This window comes from Dermacentor andersoni, chromosome 8, assembly GCF_023375885.2.
Source record: "Dermacentor andersoni chromosome 8, qqDerAnde1_hic_scaffold, whole genome shotgun sequence".
NCBI classification, from domain to species: Eukaryota; Metazoa; Arthropoda; class Arachnida; order Ixodida; family Ixodidae; genus Dermacentor; species Dermacentor andersoni.
The window spans coordinates 138,770,215-138,790,276 of record NC_092821.1 but is presented as its reverse complement, the minus strand read 5'-3'; the positions used below and the strand labels follow the sequence as shown (position 1 = coordinate 138,790,276).

General features: G+C 47.0%; 1 protein-coding gene across 1 annotated transcript in view; it reads left to right on the top strand.

Annotated features, from left to right (window-relative positions):
* LOC140219883 (mannan-binding lectin serine protease 1-like) overlaps positions 1-20,062 on the top strand; it is a 62,100-nt gene that overhangs the window by 25,768 nt on the left and 16,270 nt on the right. The window contains exons 3-7 of the mRNA XM_072289970.1: positions 9,606-9,771; positions 11,178-11,359; positions 11,892-12,110; positions 14,905-15,072; positions 18,870-19,073. Coding sequence (XP_072146071.1) covers positions 9,606-9,771; positions 11,178-11,359; positions 11,892-12,110; positions 14,905-15,072; positions 18,870-19,073 — 939 coding nt within the window. The remainder of the gene's footprint in view (positions 1-9,605; positions 9,772-11,177; positions 11,360-11,891; positions 12,111-14,904; positions 15,073-18,869; positions 19,074-20,062) is intronic.

Sequence of the window (20,062 nt, the reverse complement as noted above, 5' to 3'; positions counted from 1 at the left end):
GCGGTCACGAAGGTCACGTGGAATCCGCCTGTAGCCAGCCGCGGTGCCAGCTTTTCTGACCCCGACTTCGAGATGCAAGATCTGCGATTCGGCAATCGTGTCAAGGCTGAGTCACCTCGCAGAACGAAGGTCGCTTGCAGGGTAAATGCACGAGTATACGTATACCTGGTGGTTTTTTTTTTTTCGAATCCGGTAAACTTAAATATAAACCGATAAAACCAATCTAGGCCCAGGACGTTTTCGCAGCTAGGCAGAAAAGGCTATAGACGGACGTTAGCTGCATGAAAAATTTCCTCGATAATTGGACTAATTACGTGAGCTGTGCTAATTAACGCCTTGATTATTCACTTTAGTGTCGACGTTCAAAACTGCGAAATCGAAGCACAAAAGTTCGGACGTCGTGTCTGCGTAGGGGGAATCGTGTGACCCACACACTTGGGAAATCCGGGTACCATAAGGATAAAAGTTGCTTTAAGGATAATCCATAAGGATAATCCTTTATCCATAAGGATAAACGTTGCTGCATAAGGACATAAGTTGCTTTTATTTTTTCTTCTTTATACAAGCCTTAGTACTGCATCACGGGTTACCTTATTGAATTTATGATTGCTTTCTCTCGTGTCTTCATTTATATATTTGCTATCGTGATAACCGTCATCGTTCTTGGTCTGTTCCCACATGGGTTCGTGTCAAGCAATCGACGTCGTCATTTCCTGGAACCGCATAGGTGCTTCTTCACTAGTGAAAATGCATAATCTGGCTTTGCTGCCCGCTTGCACGGGGAGGAGCTGCGTTGCATCAAAAGCAGCAAATGCATAGGGAGGCCGGAAAAGGAAAATGGCGAGGGCGCACGTAAGATCCAAACGCGCTTTCGGATGTCGTGAAGCTGTGGGAGCAGGGGAAAAAAAAAATGTGTGTGTGTGCGGGGGAAGGGCTGCAGGCATTGACAGCGGGAAAGAACACGCACGCTTGTAAGAAGAGAGCGAGCTCTCCGATCAAGACGGCGACTGGATTTATAAAACGGGTTTGGTTACGAGCGGCCAAGAGCAGGTTTGGAATTGTGGTGCCCCCCCTCTCAAAGGCGTGACGGAAAAATAAAACCAAAGCGGGATATCCATTTGCATGACCGTCGAGCTATCAGCGTGGCAATGGTTCGCAATCGTATGCAATGGGCCTGCACGTGCAAATCGTGGTTCGTCGGACTCGGGACTGCTCGCTTCGCTGTCCGGCGTGCCCTCGTATTCAGCCGCGTTCGTTTCAGCCGAAGGAACCTTGTCGTTTTTGATTACGGTAATGAGATATGCAATAACTTAAACTTTATAACGTTCAAGATACTGGAAGACGACACTTTAAGTTAGGCAGCGAGCGGGCTTATAGCTTCTAATATTGTAGGTGGTGTTAAAAGAAGGGAACGAGGCCTACCCGAGAAAGGATATAATAAAGAACTACCACACTGTACGAACGGATCGGAGGGACAGTTGTAGGCGTTGGCTCCTGGACGATAGGTCCACTAAGCCACTATTATGCAATTTCTGCATGAAGAGGGCCTCCGTGCTTTTTGCTTAAACAAATACATATGCCCCAAGGTAAGCTTCAGAAAAAAAAAATAGGAGAAGGAAGAAGGGAACTTTGGGCAGGTCATGTGAGATGCACAGAACAGATCAACTGGTGGTCTTTTAGAATAATACAACGGGAATCATGGGAATGGAAGCGAAGGTGAGGACGGCAGGGTATTAATATAAGTTATGATGAGATCAGGAAAGTTATAGGCCTAAGATGAATAATACAACAATATAATAACAATAATACAATAGAATAACACAATGGGAATCATGGGAATGGAAGCGAAGTTGAGGACGGCAGGGTTCTAATATAAGCTATGATGAGATCAGGAAAGTTAAAGGCCTAAGATGGAGCGAGATGACACGAGTTAGAGGTTATAATAGTATGTTTGCTGAAGCGGAGGCAAAAAATTTGGAGGACGCTTGAGCTTCGCCTTTAAGAGTGGAACGTGATGGCATACAAAGATCCCTGACTGCTTCTCACGCTTCCCGGCAACTGCAGCTGATGTAACCGTAATGTTCAGCGGGAAAACGTTGGCGGCGAACGGTATCCACGAAGGCGAGCTTTCTGGTAGAAACGCGGCCTCTTGCGCGGGCCGAACCCTCTGAGGTAGCGCACAACCGCGCCAGAAAATTGCACATCTTTTTCAGGTTTCTTTTATTCTTTCGCACTTTTAGTATATAGGTCCGAGAAGATTTAACATAAAAGGCATGCGCTCTCTGTGCTTTGTTTCATGACATTTGTTTGTGGGCTGTCATTCTCAAAATTCCAAGGAATAACTTTGTCAAGAATGTAAGACAAGGTGTGAGCAACTTTAGAGATAAGAATGGTGTGGCAATATAATCTGCGTATAGCAAATGTCATATAGCAAGGCGTGGCATATATACCGTATTTACTCGCGTAATCCTCGCACTTTTTTTCCCTGAAAATCAACGCGAAGTTTGGGGGTGCGATAATTATGCGGGGAAAATTTTCAAGCAAATGTTTCGGAGTGTTAAATGCAAAGATGAATGGGTACAGGATCAGGATTGTCAGGTCCGCAATTGTAAATATAACGAAAACATTACTTTCAAGCGTAACTTACCTTCGTTATGAAAGTACAAGGTGAACGTAAGCTCAAGCTGCTAAAGCACTTTATTTGCCGCGCGCAACCTCCCCGTCACTACTCGCGTTGCGTACGTCCTGCAGGCAATTGTACTCTTCATCAGAGTCCGTGTCGACACTGGAATCGATGGTTTCTTCATCTTCCGATGGTTTCTGCGTCTTACCAGTCGTCTTGAGTTCGTCGTGCTGCCGTCTCCAATACCGGACGCAAAACTCGTTGACGCCGAAGTGTCTGCTGGCGGCGCGGTTGCCATGTTCCAACGCATACTCAATAGCTTTTAGCTTAAAAGCAGCTGTGTAGCTTGCGTAGCGTCCCATGGCGAAGTGGCACAAAGAACACGGTGCAACACGCGAACAAGGCAAACGAGGCCTACGAGACACCGGAGAGCTGGAGACACCTTCGCAAAATGGCGTAGCGGTGGTGAGTGGATGAGCGGTAGCGGCGGTGGCAGCGGATGATAGACAGTACCGCCGCCTAGTAGCACGCGCGCCCAACCATGGCGATCGCTACGACAAGCAGACGGCTCGCGGCAGTAATTTTGGGGGTGCGATGATTATGCGGGGAAAAAAAAATTTCCAATTTTTGATAGCCAATGTGGGGGGTGCGAGCATTACGCGAGTGCGAGCATTATGCGAGTAAATACGGTATGTATAACATACCGACACCGCATGTTCTGCGACGCGGGCTCCTGAACGCTATCGCGTTAAAATGGGCTGAATAATACTGCTACGGACCAGCAGTTATTATGAAGAGGCCATAGGTGTAAACACGTCGATAAGAGGCTAGGGCGGGCTGTTTTCTATTGGCCAAGTGCAGTGCATTCACTTCTCAATATACTTGTATATATGGCTTCTTGTCTACGTCTTCCCATGTAACATATTTGGTGGAGGTGGATGGAACAATATTAACAATTAAATGTACGTGCTGCTTGGTACGGTTACTTAAGAGCTCGTTTTCAGACTACCGTGACCAAGAGAGTGGCCAGTGAAATGGGAAGAAAAGTACTTTATGTTCGAAGAGTGAGTCAGCAAAAAATAATAGCCATAACTTGCTCCTCGTTCAGAGCCAGTGTCCACACCTCGGCCTACAGCTTGCCGGCTCGATTAAATCAATGGCGTTCTAGGTTTCAAACAGGCGCAGCGTACTGACTGCACAGCAGAGTGGAGGGCTCCTGTTAAGTTTTCAAGCGACTTTGTACACTAAAGAACACACTAATTCAAGCAGACGTGGCTGTAGGTCGAACACGCGACCTTGTAACTTGACTGCCCCCAATTTCTCTTTCGGGCGTTCTAATTACAGGGTATGCTAACGCGAAATACAGAAACAGACACGAACACAAAACCCACACGGACTAACTAGCACTCCCTTCCTCTGACCGAGTTCTTTCGATATATTTCTTGCAATCATTTAAATATACTACCCTCTCTTCTCTGAACGTAAGAAATAAAATAGTGTCCCGCCCAACTTTGTTTTCTATATCTTCATACTTCATATAGTTTACTAATTTCAATCAATCAATCAATCAATCAATCAATCAATCAATCAATCAATCAATCAATCAATCAATCAATCAATCAATCAATCAATCAATCAATCAATCAATCAATCAGAACTTCATTTCCGCAATGTTACACAGGCGAAACAAGGTGGCCTGCAGAAAAAGAAAACTTTTTCACAGATTGCCAGGCCTCGGCACTACCCTCAATGAAAGGTAGCCAACCACACATTTGCTGCTGCTATTCTGGCTGTCTTTAATATAAGCTCCGTTCTCTTATCTTTCGACGCAGTACCAGCGAACAGAAAGAAACGAGTGTCCTAAACGACCTCGTTTTCTCAACGCCCGCAGACGTGCACACCTCAGATTCGCAGACTGCTGTGTACGTGACTACGTCACCTTTGACAGCCTACATCTAGCAAATCGCATCGGGGAACCCGTCACAATGTCTCGCCCCGTACGCCGCGAGCCCACTCAGCGAGCTGACGCGCGAGAGAGAATGGTGCAACATTCATCGATGTGTCTCGCTAGATTGCGCAACGAGCTCGAGGCATTGGAAAGCGTGTAAACAGCATCGACAAAGTCTTATAGAACACAAGGAAAATTAACGGCGCCGGAAAGACGGCGACCTTTCCTTCTTCCTTTCTTTCTTTCTTTCTTTCTTTCTTTCTTTCTTTCTTTCTTTCGTTCTCTCTTTCTTTCCTTTCTTTGCGGTTAAGGTTAAGTGAAGAGTATCGGTGTCGAAATCACGTACCTAGCAGCCCGGCCAAGCTCGATCTTCGCGCTCGCCGGGTTGTTGCCACTCAACTCTCCTAGAAAGCGTAAAAAAAAGAAAACATGAAGAAAGTTGCGAAGCGAGATGACGAGGCCTCGTCGTGAAACGAGGCTGCAACAGCGACAGCCATTTGCGAAACGATGGTGCGTGTGTAAAAAAAAGGCGAGTGTGATAAAGTGCGTGTGAGTGGACTTAACAGGTAATCTGCACGGTATAGGAGTTTGAAGGTATCACCCACGCGTGGTTAGAACAAGCGTAGTACCAAGATGCCGCGAATACGATCACGGCGGAAGAATTTCGGCAGCCAGGGAACTTCCAGAAGTGAGTAACGGCCTGAGTGGGAATGCGGCTTCTGTAGGGGGCGAGGAACGCTCATCGTGATGGCACGCTTGGTGTGAAAACAAAACGGGTCGAACATTGCGCGTGACGGAAAACATTCTTTTCTGTTGCGTTATTACCAAGACCCCTATCAACTCCCCGCGGATGTGCATAGCGATATTCTGACGAGTCTGTTTTCTACGCCTATGAGCGATTCGATTAAAGAAAAGCGTCAATTGAGCTCACTGGTTTAAAGCGCTTTAGAGGGGCATATTCAACTCAATGCCTGAATAGTTATTAAGGGAAGACTTATAGGTTATCACGCTACATCTGAGAGGCTGCAGTGCGATGGCGAAGCGATGTCCTACAATTTGGAGATTATTCATCGACATTCACATGAACTTGGTCACCGTCATGCTCGCCCATGAACTATTACTATTTCGTGATTCAGTGATGCATGCCTACCAAACGCCCACGACTTTGATCTTGACTGACGACCCGCCGTCATTGCTCAGTGGCTATGGTGTTGAGCACGAGGTCTCGGGATCGAATCCCGGCCACGGCGGCCGCATTTCGATGGAGGCGAAATGCGAAAACACCAGTGTACTTAGATTTAGGTGCGCGTTAAAGAACCTCAGGTGGTCGAAATTCCCGGAGTCCCCCACTACGGCGTGCCTCATAATCAGAAAGTGGTTTTGGCGCGTAAAACCCCACAATTTAATTTTTTTTTACCTTGACTCTGCCTACCTATGTTCTAGAGCATCTTGTTATCTTGAGCAAATGTATTGCGTGCTCGCGATACGCCATCAATACACATATGCCTCTACAACAGCGGCCGTAAACTATTGGCAGCCCCTCAGTAAGGCAACAGCCCAATGAACGCAGTTCGAAGGCCAAAGCACGTGATTAAACATTACACTCATTGGAGACAAGTTCTTTCTTTGGCGACCTTTGTGGGATCTAAATATCTGGCCGCTTTCGTCTCGTCAAATTATACTGTCTGAGGCCTTTCAGCGCATGTAGGGTAACAAAAAAGGCATTGAAATGAAACTTGGAACGAAAAAGACAGGGACAGGGACCTTGACCTTGACCTGCCAACTATAAGTAGTATTACGCCACTTTTGCCAGCATTACAGTGCAACTACGAAAAAAAAAAAAAAAACGAGGCTGTACAGGTCGAAACGTATACTAAACTCATTAGGAAGGCTAGTTGGCAATGGCTCATTGTAGTAACGACAGCGCGATGGGAACAAGGACCAGACAGAAAACGGGACAAACGTGTACGTTTACTGTGTTCACTTGTGAACACAGTAAAGTGATGTATGGCCAAGGCAAGTGATCAATGCCTGCAAGATCACTTGCCGCATGCTCACAGGAAAATGCAAAAAAAAAAGAAAACGTCTTGATGAACGCACGATCGATAATAACCTATGGCTTCTCGACACATGTCATCCCGATCGAAACCTATCATACCGAAGCGATTGAGCAAGCTCGAATAGCAAACCCGACATTTGACAAGATAACCTATTACGAAATAACGTAGCTCTGCGAAAATAAACGACATTGACAAAGTTGTATCATTCATGGTGATTTATGGTGAATGGCGATGGCATAAGCCTGGTAATCACTATTCTCCCCTCGATCAACAAGAATCAAACATAGCATTCGTCCCCATGCCATCACGGCGTCGATGTCTCACAGTGTGCATCTGCGTGAACAACCGTTTGTATTTCGGCATAGCCTGTGTACGGTGTGGTCAGTGCTGCCAAATTCAGGGAACACTGGCTAGATCTAGGGATTTTAGGTATTGTTCAGGAAAGATTTTCCGAATCTGGGGAAAATATGTGCCGACACCTGGAGGAGGGAAACGCTAAGAGACGTGAGAAACCACTGCCGAAGTTTGTGACGTGGTTTGGAAGTGACGGCCCGTGTATATAGATTTCAGTCAGCGCAAATTATATTCGCGTTATCATGCAAAAAAAAAAAAAAAAAAAAATGAAGAACGCATGTAAGCACTGCTACGCCTCACGCCATCTGACCCCTGAAGTTACCGGTCGCGCTTGGAAACGTCGGGTTTTCAAAACTAAAACAAATTTTTTGTTGTAGTTCCTTTGTTACTTAATAAATTGTGACTTGTGGTCGTATACTGCGGCGTGGTGAACGCCTCTCGCCATGTAAATGACAACGTGCCGATTTCCTGCGCTCCTTGATGGAGCCCAACAACGCTGTAAATTAAGACACTCTTTGACTAAAATACCTATCTGTAACACACATATTAAAAAAGCAGCACGAGTAAATATCGGCATAAGCGGAAACTTATACATGGCGCTGAGCTCGACAAGACGGTGGTGGTGCGCGTTGCTGACTATGCGCGCCAATGTGCCCTAAACAGAGCAACATTGTGCAGAGTCGCATGGCAGAATACCGGTGACAACGTGTTTTTGCCGAGCTTCGGCATGGGTGAAAGTAAAAAGAAAATTGGACGCATGTGTGAGTGCTTCGGTGTAAGTTACCTGTAAGCGCTTAAACGGGCTGGTGTTCCGTCAGTACGTCACGGCTTGGAAGAAAATTTTATTGCACATGCGCGATGTTGGTGCCGTGAAGTGGCACACTGTTTCGATGCTGCTGCATTCTGTAAGGGTCGTCCGGTGCCAGCTTCCTTGCAGTTCGAATCTTGACGTGACAACCTTGGCATTTTGCGGTTGTCGAAACTTGTTTTGAGTGTGGAGCAAAGTACGCTTGAATGGGGTGCCACCTTCTTCTGTGAGTGTAGTTTCAAGCACGAGGCTGCGATGTTAGCACGAAGAAATCTGGCTAACACAACTTGTACTGCGACATCATTTCGGCTTGAGTGCAGTGACTTCGTTATTTAAGCGTTTAGAAGCGAGCTTGGGAGTAAACTTAATTTTAAGTTTGCTGTCTATTTGCATAAATAAGTTTATTTTCAAGATAACCATATTGATAAACTGAGTGGCTGCAGCTTACAAAAATATCTAGGGAAATCGAGGAGATTTCCTCATATAATTTTGAGGAAAACTGGCTTCGGAAGTTGGAAACAATGGGCGTAGGGCCTAAGCATAAGCATTGCGCCAGATTGAAGTTGTGACCCGTGCGGTGCGTAAAAAATTGACACTTCACTGGTTTCCCAATTCCATTAAATGAAAATAAACAAAACTGTACGCATTGCGTATAACTGTACATATTCGCTTCACATAGATTCCAACACGTGCGTTGTGTGTGTAAACTCTTTTTCTTACATTCATTTCTGGACTGTCTACGAGCTAAAGTTGTTAACACGTACGTTTACTTTCAGCCCAATTTATACCCATGGAATTCCGAACGGTTTGTTGGTGGTAAACCTATTGACAATTACAGCCGAGAACAGGATTAAGGCCAGAGATGCATTCGCCTATATTGCTTTATGGCACTCTAGAAAACGTCTGCAAACTTTCCACATGTTCAAATATTTGTTTTGAGGGAAACACACGTCTTTTGGGAATATAGAGAGAAGGGCCACACCGGCATTAGTCGAGTTCACGTAGCTGTGGGTTTTCTCTTGCAGCAGGGCGTCAGTGGCCATGGAGGAATGCAACACAGGTGACAGATTCCAGCACAACAACTCTAGTTAGCGCTCACACCGAAAGCATGCCGACATGTTTCGGCCTGCAACACTCACGGCCTTCGGTTACCACGGTGCTTCAGTTTACCTACGTACGGCTCGGCGAGGGTTATGGAACAGGCCCAGTGTAAGATAATCCATAGTCTAGCAGTGTAGCAGTGCGTCTGACAAAGTTCCTGGCGTCAACGTCATTTTCTCAGCGTCAGTGCGGAATTTTTTCGAGTAGGGTGCCACCCACGCGTTGCTTTGTTAATCCTTAATTACGATTATGCTTGTGACGATGATGCAGCTGCCACTGATGAAATCGGCACGCGATCAAGAGTTCTGTTGAGAGAAAAAAATTGGGTAGGGATTCACTTGAACTTCCCACGATTATTCCAGAATACCTGCTCCAGCTTAAAAAATAGCCTTTAAGGAAGGTGTGCTACACATCGCAGGCAGGCACATTTTGTCATACTTAAGGACGCCCTGTGTTTCGAACGCGTCCTAGACAGGCCGCTATCCTGCACGTGCAAAATGTGAAGCTCGCAAATTCTCACCCTTATGCACTCGGTTTGCAACATTTGGGGAAATTGCGTACGTATTTTTGTCGCTTTCTGTCTTTCTTTTGCGTAAGTTATAAGCGGCCCGCTGTCACCATCAACAGTAAACACCCGCGAGAATAAATGCGCGAGTGTTACAGGGCTGAATAAAAAATGTTTAATGGCCATTTTTCTTTAACTACTCGCAGATTGCGGAGGCAACCTGACGGCGCTCTCGCGGCCGGCCCGTCTCTACAACCCGGGCTACCCGAAGGCGTACGAGTCCAACCAGCTCTGCCGCTGGGTCATCACCGCCGACGGAGACATCACGCTGAAGTTCGTCAACGTCGAGATTGAAGATTCACCGGGATGCGAGTACGTACGTGGTGCGCTGTCTAGCAGGACGAAGCAGCTGAGCGCGCAAATCACTATTGAAGTCAGGCTGTCCGCTCAGCGGGTGTCGAACTTTGAAGCGATTGCACGGATTGGACTCCCGCCAGGCCGGAGGCATAACACTGATTGCCAGTGATGATTTATCCCATACTATACTTGGTACTTGGTAAAGTGTATAACTGTGGAGCATTCTTTGCCGAGTTCTGACTAATGAAGGAATCAGAAAGACTAAGTCTAAACTTTCTATTCTTACACAGGTATTTGTGCAGAAGTCAAGTAATTAGTCTGTGCAGAAGTCAAGTAAAAGTCAAGTAACTTTATGAAGCCAAAAGAGAATGAAACCAAGAAACGCACTGAGAAAATTTTTTGTGGTTTGAATTGAAGTGCAGAAATCAATTGTAAAGGAAAAGGGAAGCGGAAGTAGACGAGTAGATAACTTGCCACCTTTAGGACCCACATCTATGCCATTATGCGTGCGATGCTCTTAACCAGTAGAACCTAAGGGGGTGGCCGTCCTCCCATCCACTTTGTAATTTCTTAACGTGGACTACATCTGGCCCTGGTAGTGTTAGCAAGTGCCACTCATGGCCATGGCGGCGGAGCTGGTGGTTGTAACTAACAATGATTGAGATCCACGGTTCTCCTTCTCGTTAACATAAAACGCGGTTATTGGTAGGAACAATGAACGTCCAGCATACCTTCTCGTATTTGAAAGTATGCCCTCCGGCAAAAAAAAATAAAGAGGGCGGGAGGACTTTATATGTAATATAGCATGACTCGCTCCATTCAACAAAGTCGAACAGAAGCCTATGGTCTGGGCCGTGGTGTGGGCTATGGCGTGGGCCGTAGATCCGTAGACGCGTCCGGTGGGTAGGTTGAATTTAGCTCCACCTTCAACAGGCAGTGGTGCCTTGATGGGCGCAGTCTGTCACAGCGCCGCCAGAATTTGCGGTAGGTCTGCGAGAGCAACCGGGCGAGGGAAGAAAAGACGAGCCACTCCGAAGACCGGCCGGTGGTCGGGAACCCATAGACAAGTTGGACTTGGTGTCAATGCAGCACCCCCGCGAATCAATCCTTCTTAGCACCTGGCGGCGGGAGAAACCGCGTGTTCTTAACAGACAACAATGACAGTGCACAAATGAAGGCACGACACAGAACTGTCCTCACACCCTGTATAAAGGGAGTGTCATTCGAAATTGCCACACAAACGTAAACGTACCAGCAAGCGGCAGGAAAGCGGCCAACAATGAATAATATGGTACTAAAGAGGAGGACAACACTTTCTTTGTTCGGTTTCATTGTAATGGTTACAAACGCTGCATTTGCTCTCGCAACACTGTACACCGATTATGTTAAGGTTGGCGCACTAAACGTTTCTTCTGGTACAGGTACGACAACATCGACGTGCTCATCGGGCCGAGGCAGGTCCCCATGGGCAAGATGTGCGGCACCATCACGAACCGCACCATCGCCACCAACTCCACGTCGGTCACGGTGGTCTTCAAGTCGGACGAATCGTACGAGGAAAAGGGGTTCTTCCTGGAGTTCTCCGCGGACACTGGAGTCGCAGGTAGGTTTGGATCATCCATAATACCCAAGTTACGGAATTACTGGAGAGAAACCACTTGTTGGGCCGGCTGCCGTCCTTGAAGAACATTCATGTTACGAGCGGCACAAATAACAAAAGCGGATTCGAAGAGAGAGAGAGAGAGAGAAAGAGGACAACTGCTTTTTTTGTTTGCCTCCTGATGTCCGTTTTCATTTCTGCAGCTCGAAGCATCAATGTTCATTAACTATGGTCTATTGACTAGCGCAACATCTGGTTGGCGACTACAGGTGCTTCACATAAATGCAACCGTTGCTTAGATATATGCGCACGATAAGGACTCCCATGTGGTCAGAAATAGCTCAGAGCAGATTACTAAGGCATCTTTTTCAAAGCCACAGTGCCTGCTTCGCGACGCTAAAATCAATCAATCAATCAATCAATCAATCAATCAATCAATCAATCAATCAATCAATCAATCAATCAATCAATCAATCAATCAATCAATCAATCAATCAATCAATCACTTTTCCCTCTTGCCCTCGACACAACACAGAGCTCTCGGAGAACGCGTGCGGCGACACGTTTACAGCCGACGAGGGCAACGTGACGAGCCCCGGCTACCCCTTCGAGTACCCGGACAACAGCAGCTGCTGGTCGCTCATCAACGTGGAGCCCGGACGAGTCATCGTCATGCGATTCAAGGTCATCGCGCTCGAGTTTGACGAGACGTGCGCCTTCGACTACGTCGAGATCTTCGACGGCTCCACCGAAGGTGCGTGTGGAGCGCAGGTGCCTTTAGTCGCCCTTCTCATGCTTACAAGCAGAGGCAGTGTTTACGAGAGTGCTTTATTGCGACAGAGTTATGTGGACACACTAGGCGAATTTCCGCCGTCGCCGTCGCCGGGATGTTTCTTATAAAGTGTAAGCGCCGTAACATCGTGGCCGCGCGCCATGTGTTGTAGTTGCGAGCGAAAGCTTGGGAGGGTGAGTCGAGAAGGGTGGGGTCCCAATGCGGCGGTGTCTTCTCGCGCTCGCAAGGGAGGAAGGCAAGGAAGGTGCGCCCCGTCCTTTCACGCGCGCAAGAGAGGGGGGAGGGGGGAGCGGGGCGATGTGTGCACGCTAAGAGGGGGTGGGGAGGGGCAGGTTATTGCGCCTCTCCTCTTCTAGTCCATCTGCAGCGGCTGAACGCGGCCGCGTGCGCCCTAACTTGGAGGCAATCTGCGCTGGGTTCGAAGGCTAGCGGACCTGAGATTGCTTCGTGCGCGCTGTGTTCTCAAGAGCCTACTTCCCGTTGAAGCGAGAGGCAGCACGAAGGGGAATTCGCTCGTCGCCTGCTGCCTTTCTTCATCACGCCGGCGTTCTGACAGCGAGTGTCCCCGGTCATCGAGTGAGATGTGTTCGCGTTTGTCTGTGCACGTGTGACAACATTCATGTTAATTCAGCTAATAAGCTAATGTTTACAGCAGTTTGTGCAGTTGGAAAAACGACTGACCTTGCTTCGCATAGCTGGCTAATAATTTGCTATCGCAATCAATGCTTCGCCTTACGGGCGAAACTGACTGTTATTCAAAGGAACCAGTAGGTCACCGAAAAAGTCAGTTCAAGAGGATCATTGGGGTTTACTCTAGGGATAAATAGTCGAGCGACCATTTGTCGAGTGATAAAGTCTTATCCGGACGAACTTATCAGTGTAAAACTGCGTTCTTAACCCTAAACTACATAAACTGAATTCAAGGAACATGGTCGACTTATAATGTGGGCTTCCATGTTAGACTGTACTTGTGTGAAACAGGCCTCAGTACTTTTCTCACTGGCGTTACGCACCACCTTTTTTATTGATTGTGACCTTCGAGCGTTGTACAGAATTTCTGAAATATAATGCGAATATGGCGGCGACACGGTATGTAAGGACAAGGACACGTCGACATCGAGTACAGATGGGGAATGCGTTCACAACTGGGGCACAACAGAATGGACAACCATCGGGGTCTTCGAATAATTATTCCCCCATGATGAAGACAGCCGGCATAATGCCCACATTTACTTGGATGCTATTTGTATAGCACGCAGTATATGTGGGCGAGAATTATGATAACCTTGTAGTGCCAAACTTATCATATGCTATACGCTGAGTTCGATACCCAAAATTCTAAATTATAGCACGGGAAACTTGACGCTTAGCCTGTAGTAGAGTCTTTGATACGCTGGAGCGATTTCTTACTTGTGGACAGCTCGGAAATATCTACTACAAATAAGTGACTGATACTTAAGTTCCAACTTAAATAAGATTTTATTGTTTTTTTGGAGAGATGCACTCTCACTGGCCAGGATTAAAAGTGAACAAGTTCTAATTTTTGTTGATGCGAAACTCTGTGCATTGCAGTGATAAACTGCGGAGACTTCCTTCGGCAGTTCAAAAACTTCGTTAAGAAATAACTTCTGGCCTTTAATGACAGTATGGATTAACGGGGCGCAATACCTCGACTCGAAGAAAAATATTGCAGGTCCTGGTCCCTCTCAATTTTTTGGCATTAAGTAAAGACAGAAAGTTAATTAAAACGAAAAGAAGACGATGGAAAAACTAATGAAAAGCAGGCAAGAAATATTCGGGCAGTATTTAGCTGCCGCTATTTGGCCAAAGTACGCGATAGCATTCTTATAAACTTGAGAAGTATGCATATTCACTTAGGCACAATGACTTCAAATTCAACGCAAATGCTCGAATCTATGGGAAGTAGCGTTTTCGTGATGAAGTTATTTACATGTTATAAAGCTGTTCCTGTTCTGCACAACATTACGCAGCATGACGATTAGTTGGGCCCAGCATAGAATGACAGCGGCTCACATTGCTGGTGCACTATCTTCAGGATCAGCCCACGCTTTGTTTTGTATACGGATACCTACAAAGTGGGTCAAGTCCACCTATAATGCTATCGCATCAATAAACACACATGTTCAACGCTATATCGGCAGTGAGTCAGAATAGAAGGCGAATACAGGTACAGTTCCCACGAGAGGGCGACTTCTTTTTTGCGAATAAACAATCACACAGCCCATCATAAAAAGACAAAAGAAGAGACACATCACTTCTTGCGTCATCGCAAGGGTCTGTAACATTGAAACTCAAGGCCGCCGCGTGATGGTGGAGTGGCGGAGCTCCGTTCTAATCGCATAAGTTTGAGTGGTCTTAACGGCCGGATTCAAAAGGACTTGACAAAACAGAGCGCATGTCCCGTCAAGTCTCTCTCCACCCTTGCCGTTAAAATCGCTCATACTTTTACGATATGTTACGCCAACTGGCCCAGCAGACTATACTATCATGGACTCCGTTCTAAGGTTCTCAATTCCCGCTTAGCTTCGCAACGATCCTGTCTTCTATGTCATGCATACCACCCCTTCTTTATGCTGTATGTCTCTGTTGTCGTCAGTCAAATGTCTGTGGAAGCTTGCGACTACTTGATGGCTTCGGTTGTTTACGGCTACTGCCGGAACCCCCCCCCCCCCCTCCCCCCCTGAGCATGGCCATATATGACGTGCTCATAAACGATCTTTCTTTTTTCCTCAAGACTCTCCGTCTTTCGGCCGCTTCTGCGGCGACTCCCAGAAGCGGATCCTTCGCTCCACCAGCAGCAGTGTGCTGGTGCACTTCAAGTCTGACGACCTGCTCAGCAATCGCGGCTTCCTGCTTCAGTACGAGAGCAACAGCGGAGGCATCAAGGTCAGCCACGACGGAGGTAAGCGATGCCTGGAAACGCGATGACCGGCGCCTGCGTGAATGGTCTGAGCATTCCTCCCCCCTATCTTTTTGTTTATTTTGTTGTGCTTGATGTCGTTCTGGCGCCATAAGGTAATGAACCTTACGTAGAAGTAAACAGAGGCTTCGGCTTAGCACCATCAACATGAAATTGTATTTTTTTTCTCATACCGAGGCCGGAAACGTCTTGGAATAGAAAACTATGGGAGGCGGAGACAAGTAAAAAGACCTGCGTTCTTTCTTTAAAATAATTGAAAAAGAAGCTTTATGCTTGCTGCTGCTCGGTTCTTGCTCAAGTTTCGCAACGTGATTGCGTTTTTATAGTTCGGACCATAAACTATAATACTCGGACCCACTACTTGTGTGGTTGGTAATATAGATAATTATGCCTTCGCCCGCGCCAACAGCAGTGAGTGCTGTTTAAAACATTGTGGTGATGTCACTTCCGGTGTCTGCAGTATGGCAAAACATGGCCTTCGCGATTGCATCCCACAAATGGCGAAGGGGGGGGGGGGGAGGGTGCGTCTGAGGCGCAGATGAAGGCAAACTCGCAGTTTCTTTTTCTCTTGACAAATCAGGCTAGTAGTAGCGTCATATGTTATACTGAACGATTCGGTCGATAAAAATGAGCTGCTACTGCAAAATTTGAGCACGAAAAGAACAGAAGAGCGGTAAGCACAAACGTCTTTCTTAAAATCATTTTAAGTGAAGAACGCAGATGTCTGCGCGCTTTTCATGACACATGGATGAATGTCTTTGTCATCGATTTACGGTTACGTTTACTAGCTTTCTCAGTAGAATTCATTTGCCTAACGTCTTACGTTCGCCGGTCCGGGCTTTCGATCAACAAGTGAATTCTGCATGGTGATGCCCTGCAATTACTCCATGCGAATCCTGCATGAGAAAATTAGACAATGTCCCGAGAATAGCAGAAGCAGTGCTCTCAGCACATACCAACTCTGCTTTCTTTGTAATAAAAAAGAAACAAGTGGTAATTTGTTTCCTTTCGCGCCAACGTTGCGTCTCCTTGAGCAAAATTTCACCATTTTGCATTTTCGATATGTCTGCTCCTACTTATTTCTGTTTGGAGCTGTTCAGTTTGGCCGCAGCCACAGGAAAGCTCGAATGAAAGCAGCGCGAACGCATACAAAAAAACGAAACAGAATCTATAAAGCAGGCTATCATGATGGACAGCAAAACCACATGACGGAATCAAAAAGCTGCCATTTGAATGTGCATAACACAAAAACACAGGCGAGAAAAGCATGGCAAGCAAAATAAGATTGCTGATGCTGGCGAGTTGATGCATCAAAGCATGCACCGATGTGTTTAAAAAAAACGGGCTGTTATTCCCGGTGTTGTACAGGGGGAGGTGGGTGGCTGTCACACAAAGAAGAAATATATTTGAAAGGGCTCAGAAGAAAAAAAAAACCGAAATAGCGCTACGGATTACGTATACGGCTTAGCTATTACGTTTCACCTCATCACCACAGAATCGGTTTGCACAGGAAGGTAGCACGCACTCTCTCATTACGCCGAGCGAAAAACGTCCTTGAGGCTGTGGACTTTCCTGAGAATCTCCTTTGCACAGCGACCTCGTCCATTTACTTTGAATTTTCAGTTTCCGCTTTTCGTATCCCTTATTAGCCACGTGCGGTTGCAGGAACCCGTGTACTGCAATGGCAAAAGAAAGCAGGAGGTTTTCAACTGCCACTAGCTGGCAAGGTCAAATCGCGTCTAAGGTGGGGAGGAACCACGGTCGAGGTGCGACGAACGTGGGTTACTTTTAGAAACCACTCCGGGCTGTCTGTCTCTTGCTTTCATGTTTTCTTTGAGCACTTAATGTTTTCATCCTTTTCCACCATACTGTTTATTAACACCGCAGAATCTACCTTAATGGATCTCCCACTGTCATGCTCGTCGCTCATTCTTTTCGATTTTTGCCGTCAGCAAAGCACAGTGCCTCAGTCGAGCCGCTATGCCTCGATTCAAATAGCCTCTCTCTTCTTACTAGATGCACACGATTGACTGCTCCATTGAAGTGCTAAAGCTGGCGGACAGTCATTGACGTATGTTTCGAGGTTCTTTTTAGGCTTAATGTACACTGCGTCTCTTCGTTTGAGCAACCATAGGCTAATGGCTGCGCGTAGTGCTACGCGATCAACTAAGACGAAAACCAGCGGTAAAGACGCGAACACAAGACACAAGGAGTACAGAGGAGAAATGCTGAATGAATAACTGATATTTATTGTTGCGCTGGCGCAATGCCCTCCGTTTGAAGGCGAGATTGACTCCCGAATTTTAAAAACGAAACGCTTTTAGGCTAGTTCTATTCTTGGCGTTATCGAGTGTAAGGCATGGCTATCCGTTCACTGAAGCACGCGCAGGGAGTTTCGTTTTCACACACTCGTACTACACTAGAGGGTTTCACGCAGCTGTTCTGCTAATGTGATTCCGCGTCTAGAGAGAGAGAGAGAATCAACTTTTATACTGAGCCCTTAGTAATGGTTGGTGCGCGCTGGCACCAGATGAGGTGGAACCTTCTTCTCAGGTCCCATGTGCGTCCAGCAGTTCCTGGCCCCTAGCCCCCAGCGCGAGCTGGGTCGGTAGGACGGGGCTGGACAAAAAGGTCTCCCATCGCTCGGGGGGGTTGGGGCTGGGGAGGGTGGGGGGTACCTTTTGGGGAGGGTGGGAGTGCCTTTTGATCGTCTGCAAAACGGGCATGAAGTTTCATGCTCTGTTGGGAACATCTTGTGCAAGTGCACGGGATACGCTAGCGACCCCGCTTGCGTGCGTCGCACGATCGTTTGCTGCATTCGGCTGAGTTGCGGATGCGGACGGGGAAGCCTACATCTGACACTTCTGTACATTTGTGTGATTTCTTTGTAACTTGTCACGGGGGTGCGGTAGCTCTGGCTCGTCCTCGGCCCGGATTGACCGTGTTCCCGTGCCTAGTCGTGAGCTCTCCGCGCCTGATCATCAGTGACACTTTGAGAGAATGAAAATTACAACTAGTCTGCATTAAGAGATGGTTGCCCACTACGGTTTGAGAACGCTCTGCATGGCGTGCAAGGAAGACAAAGGGTTCACAAGAACATGCAGATTTAAACTATCAAAAGTAGGCCGAAAAGAAAGGAAGCTGCAGCTATGATACCGTCGTTTCGCCACTGTTGATCCCTTAGTACACCACGGCATGGTAGTTATTTAACGTAGGCATAAATTTAAGAAGTCATTGACTACGTATGTGGAGTTGGCATGTGCGCTTGAAGTGTAACAAAGTAGACTAGCGGGGTAGTTATTATTGCATCTTGAAAACGGCAGCGCATGACACACGCAGAACGAGGAGAGATGGAACAAGGGCAGCATTTCCCTTTTCTTTTTGCTGTACTGTTATGACCTATGGTATTACAGAGGGGAGTGGGTAAAGCATGCGAAGGACATAACAGAAAAGGTAACAAAAACGCACCAAAATGCAACATTAGGTCGTGCGAAGCCTAGAGTCATGTTACCAATGGCCGTGATAAAATTGTTCGTTGTATCCGATCGCAAACAACCGCGTCATGTTACCAATGGCCGTGATAAAATTGTTCGTTGTATCCGATCGCAAACAACCGCGCCGGGAAGGTGGCTCCATTCTTTCGAAGCCCCGGCGTAGGTGTGCCTCCTTTCTTCAGTGCTGTGTGTGTGAGTCCAAGCGCTCGAAGTGCTCGAGCTGGTGGACTGGGCTGTCAGTTGACGCGATGTAACGCGTATACTCTCGATGCTCTGCGTACGTAGGATGCGCCGTGGCATCCGACTCGGAGAACGGCACGGTGGCCACGCCCAACTACCCCAACCGGTACCCGTCCTCGACGCACTGCCTGCTCGACCTGGAGGCACCGCGAGAGGCCAAGGTGGCACTGCGGTTCGTCGACTTCTCGCTGGAGCCGGACGCGAACTGCACCTTCGACTTCGTCGAGATCTGGGACTGGTTCCAGGACGGTACGTGGACACGTCCGCATGACACAAGAGCTAGGGGTGTCCCCGTTTCGGTCGCAATTAAACATAATCGTGAGGCGTTGTCCTCGGGAGCGGAGGTGGCTCCCCGGAACAACGGCTGAAAGCATTGTCTGCCATTGTCTGACAATCCCGCCTGAGAGCATTGTCTGCGCTATTGGCGTTTTTAGATCAACGGACCTGTGCGAACGCATTTGACCACTTGTGCTCCTTGTGCGCCGCATGTTGTCACAGTACCTTCTCGCTCTCATATTTCTATTTCCTCTTCCTCCTAGCTCGTTACATAAGGCCGCGTAGCCAACCTGACGCTATTAAGGTTTTTCCCTGCGTTTTTCTTTAATTTTAGCTTTTTATTTCTTAGCACTCCCTTCTCCTCCCACTCGCTTTTGCAATACGACAAACGAATTAGACACAATGGATGAGAGTATTTCAAAACAACTCTAACTTCGAGAGTCAACGACAATGCGTCAGACTATAACTCTCAACATAAACACGACAAAAATTGTACGGCGAGAGGCAACAAATTTAGGACGGACGAAAACTCATTTCACGAAAGATATAAAAGATCCCTCGTTTCTAGTTATAATCGTATGTCACGGTAAAAATCGTGCTTAATAATACTACAAAACCCCAGAAAGACACCGACGCACCAGATCACTGAGAACTGATCGCAAAGTTATTGAACAAATGAAATGTCAGCAAAAAAAAAAAAAAAAAAAAAAAAATCAGGAATGAGGACGAACAGCAGGGCTGTTGCGAAATCGTACGATCTCGTATTTTTGTTCGGAAGTGCGTTTATTATGAAGAGAGGCCCTACGCACACACATTGATTGGCGCAAAATTAAAACAATAGCCTTCACCTCGTTTTGCGAGCCAGTGAGTTCTACTGTTACGCGTGGTTGAGTACATTCGCAGAACGAGAGACATCCGCAAATTGCGCATCATTGGTGAATCGTGTAACGAGCCTACCAAAG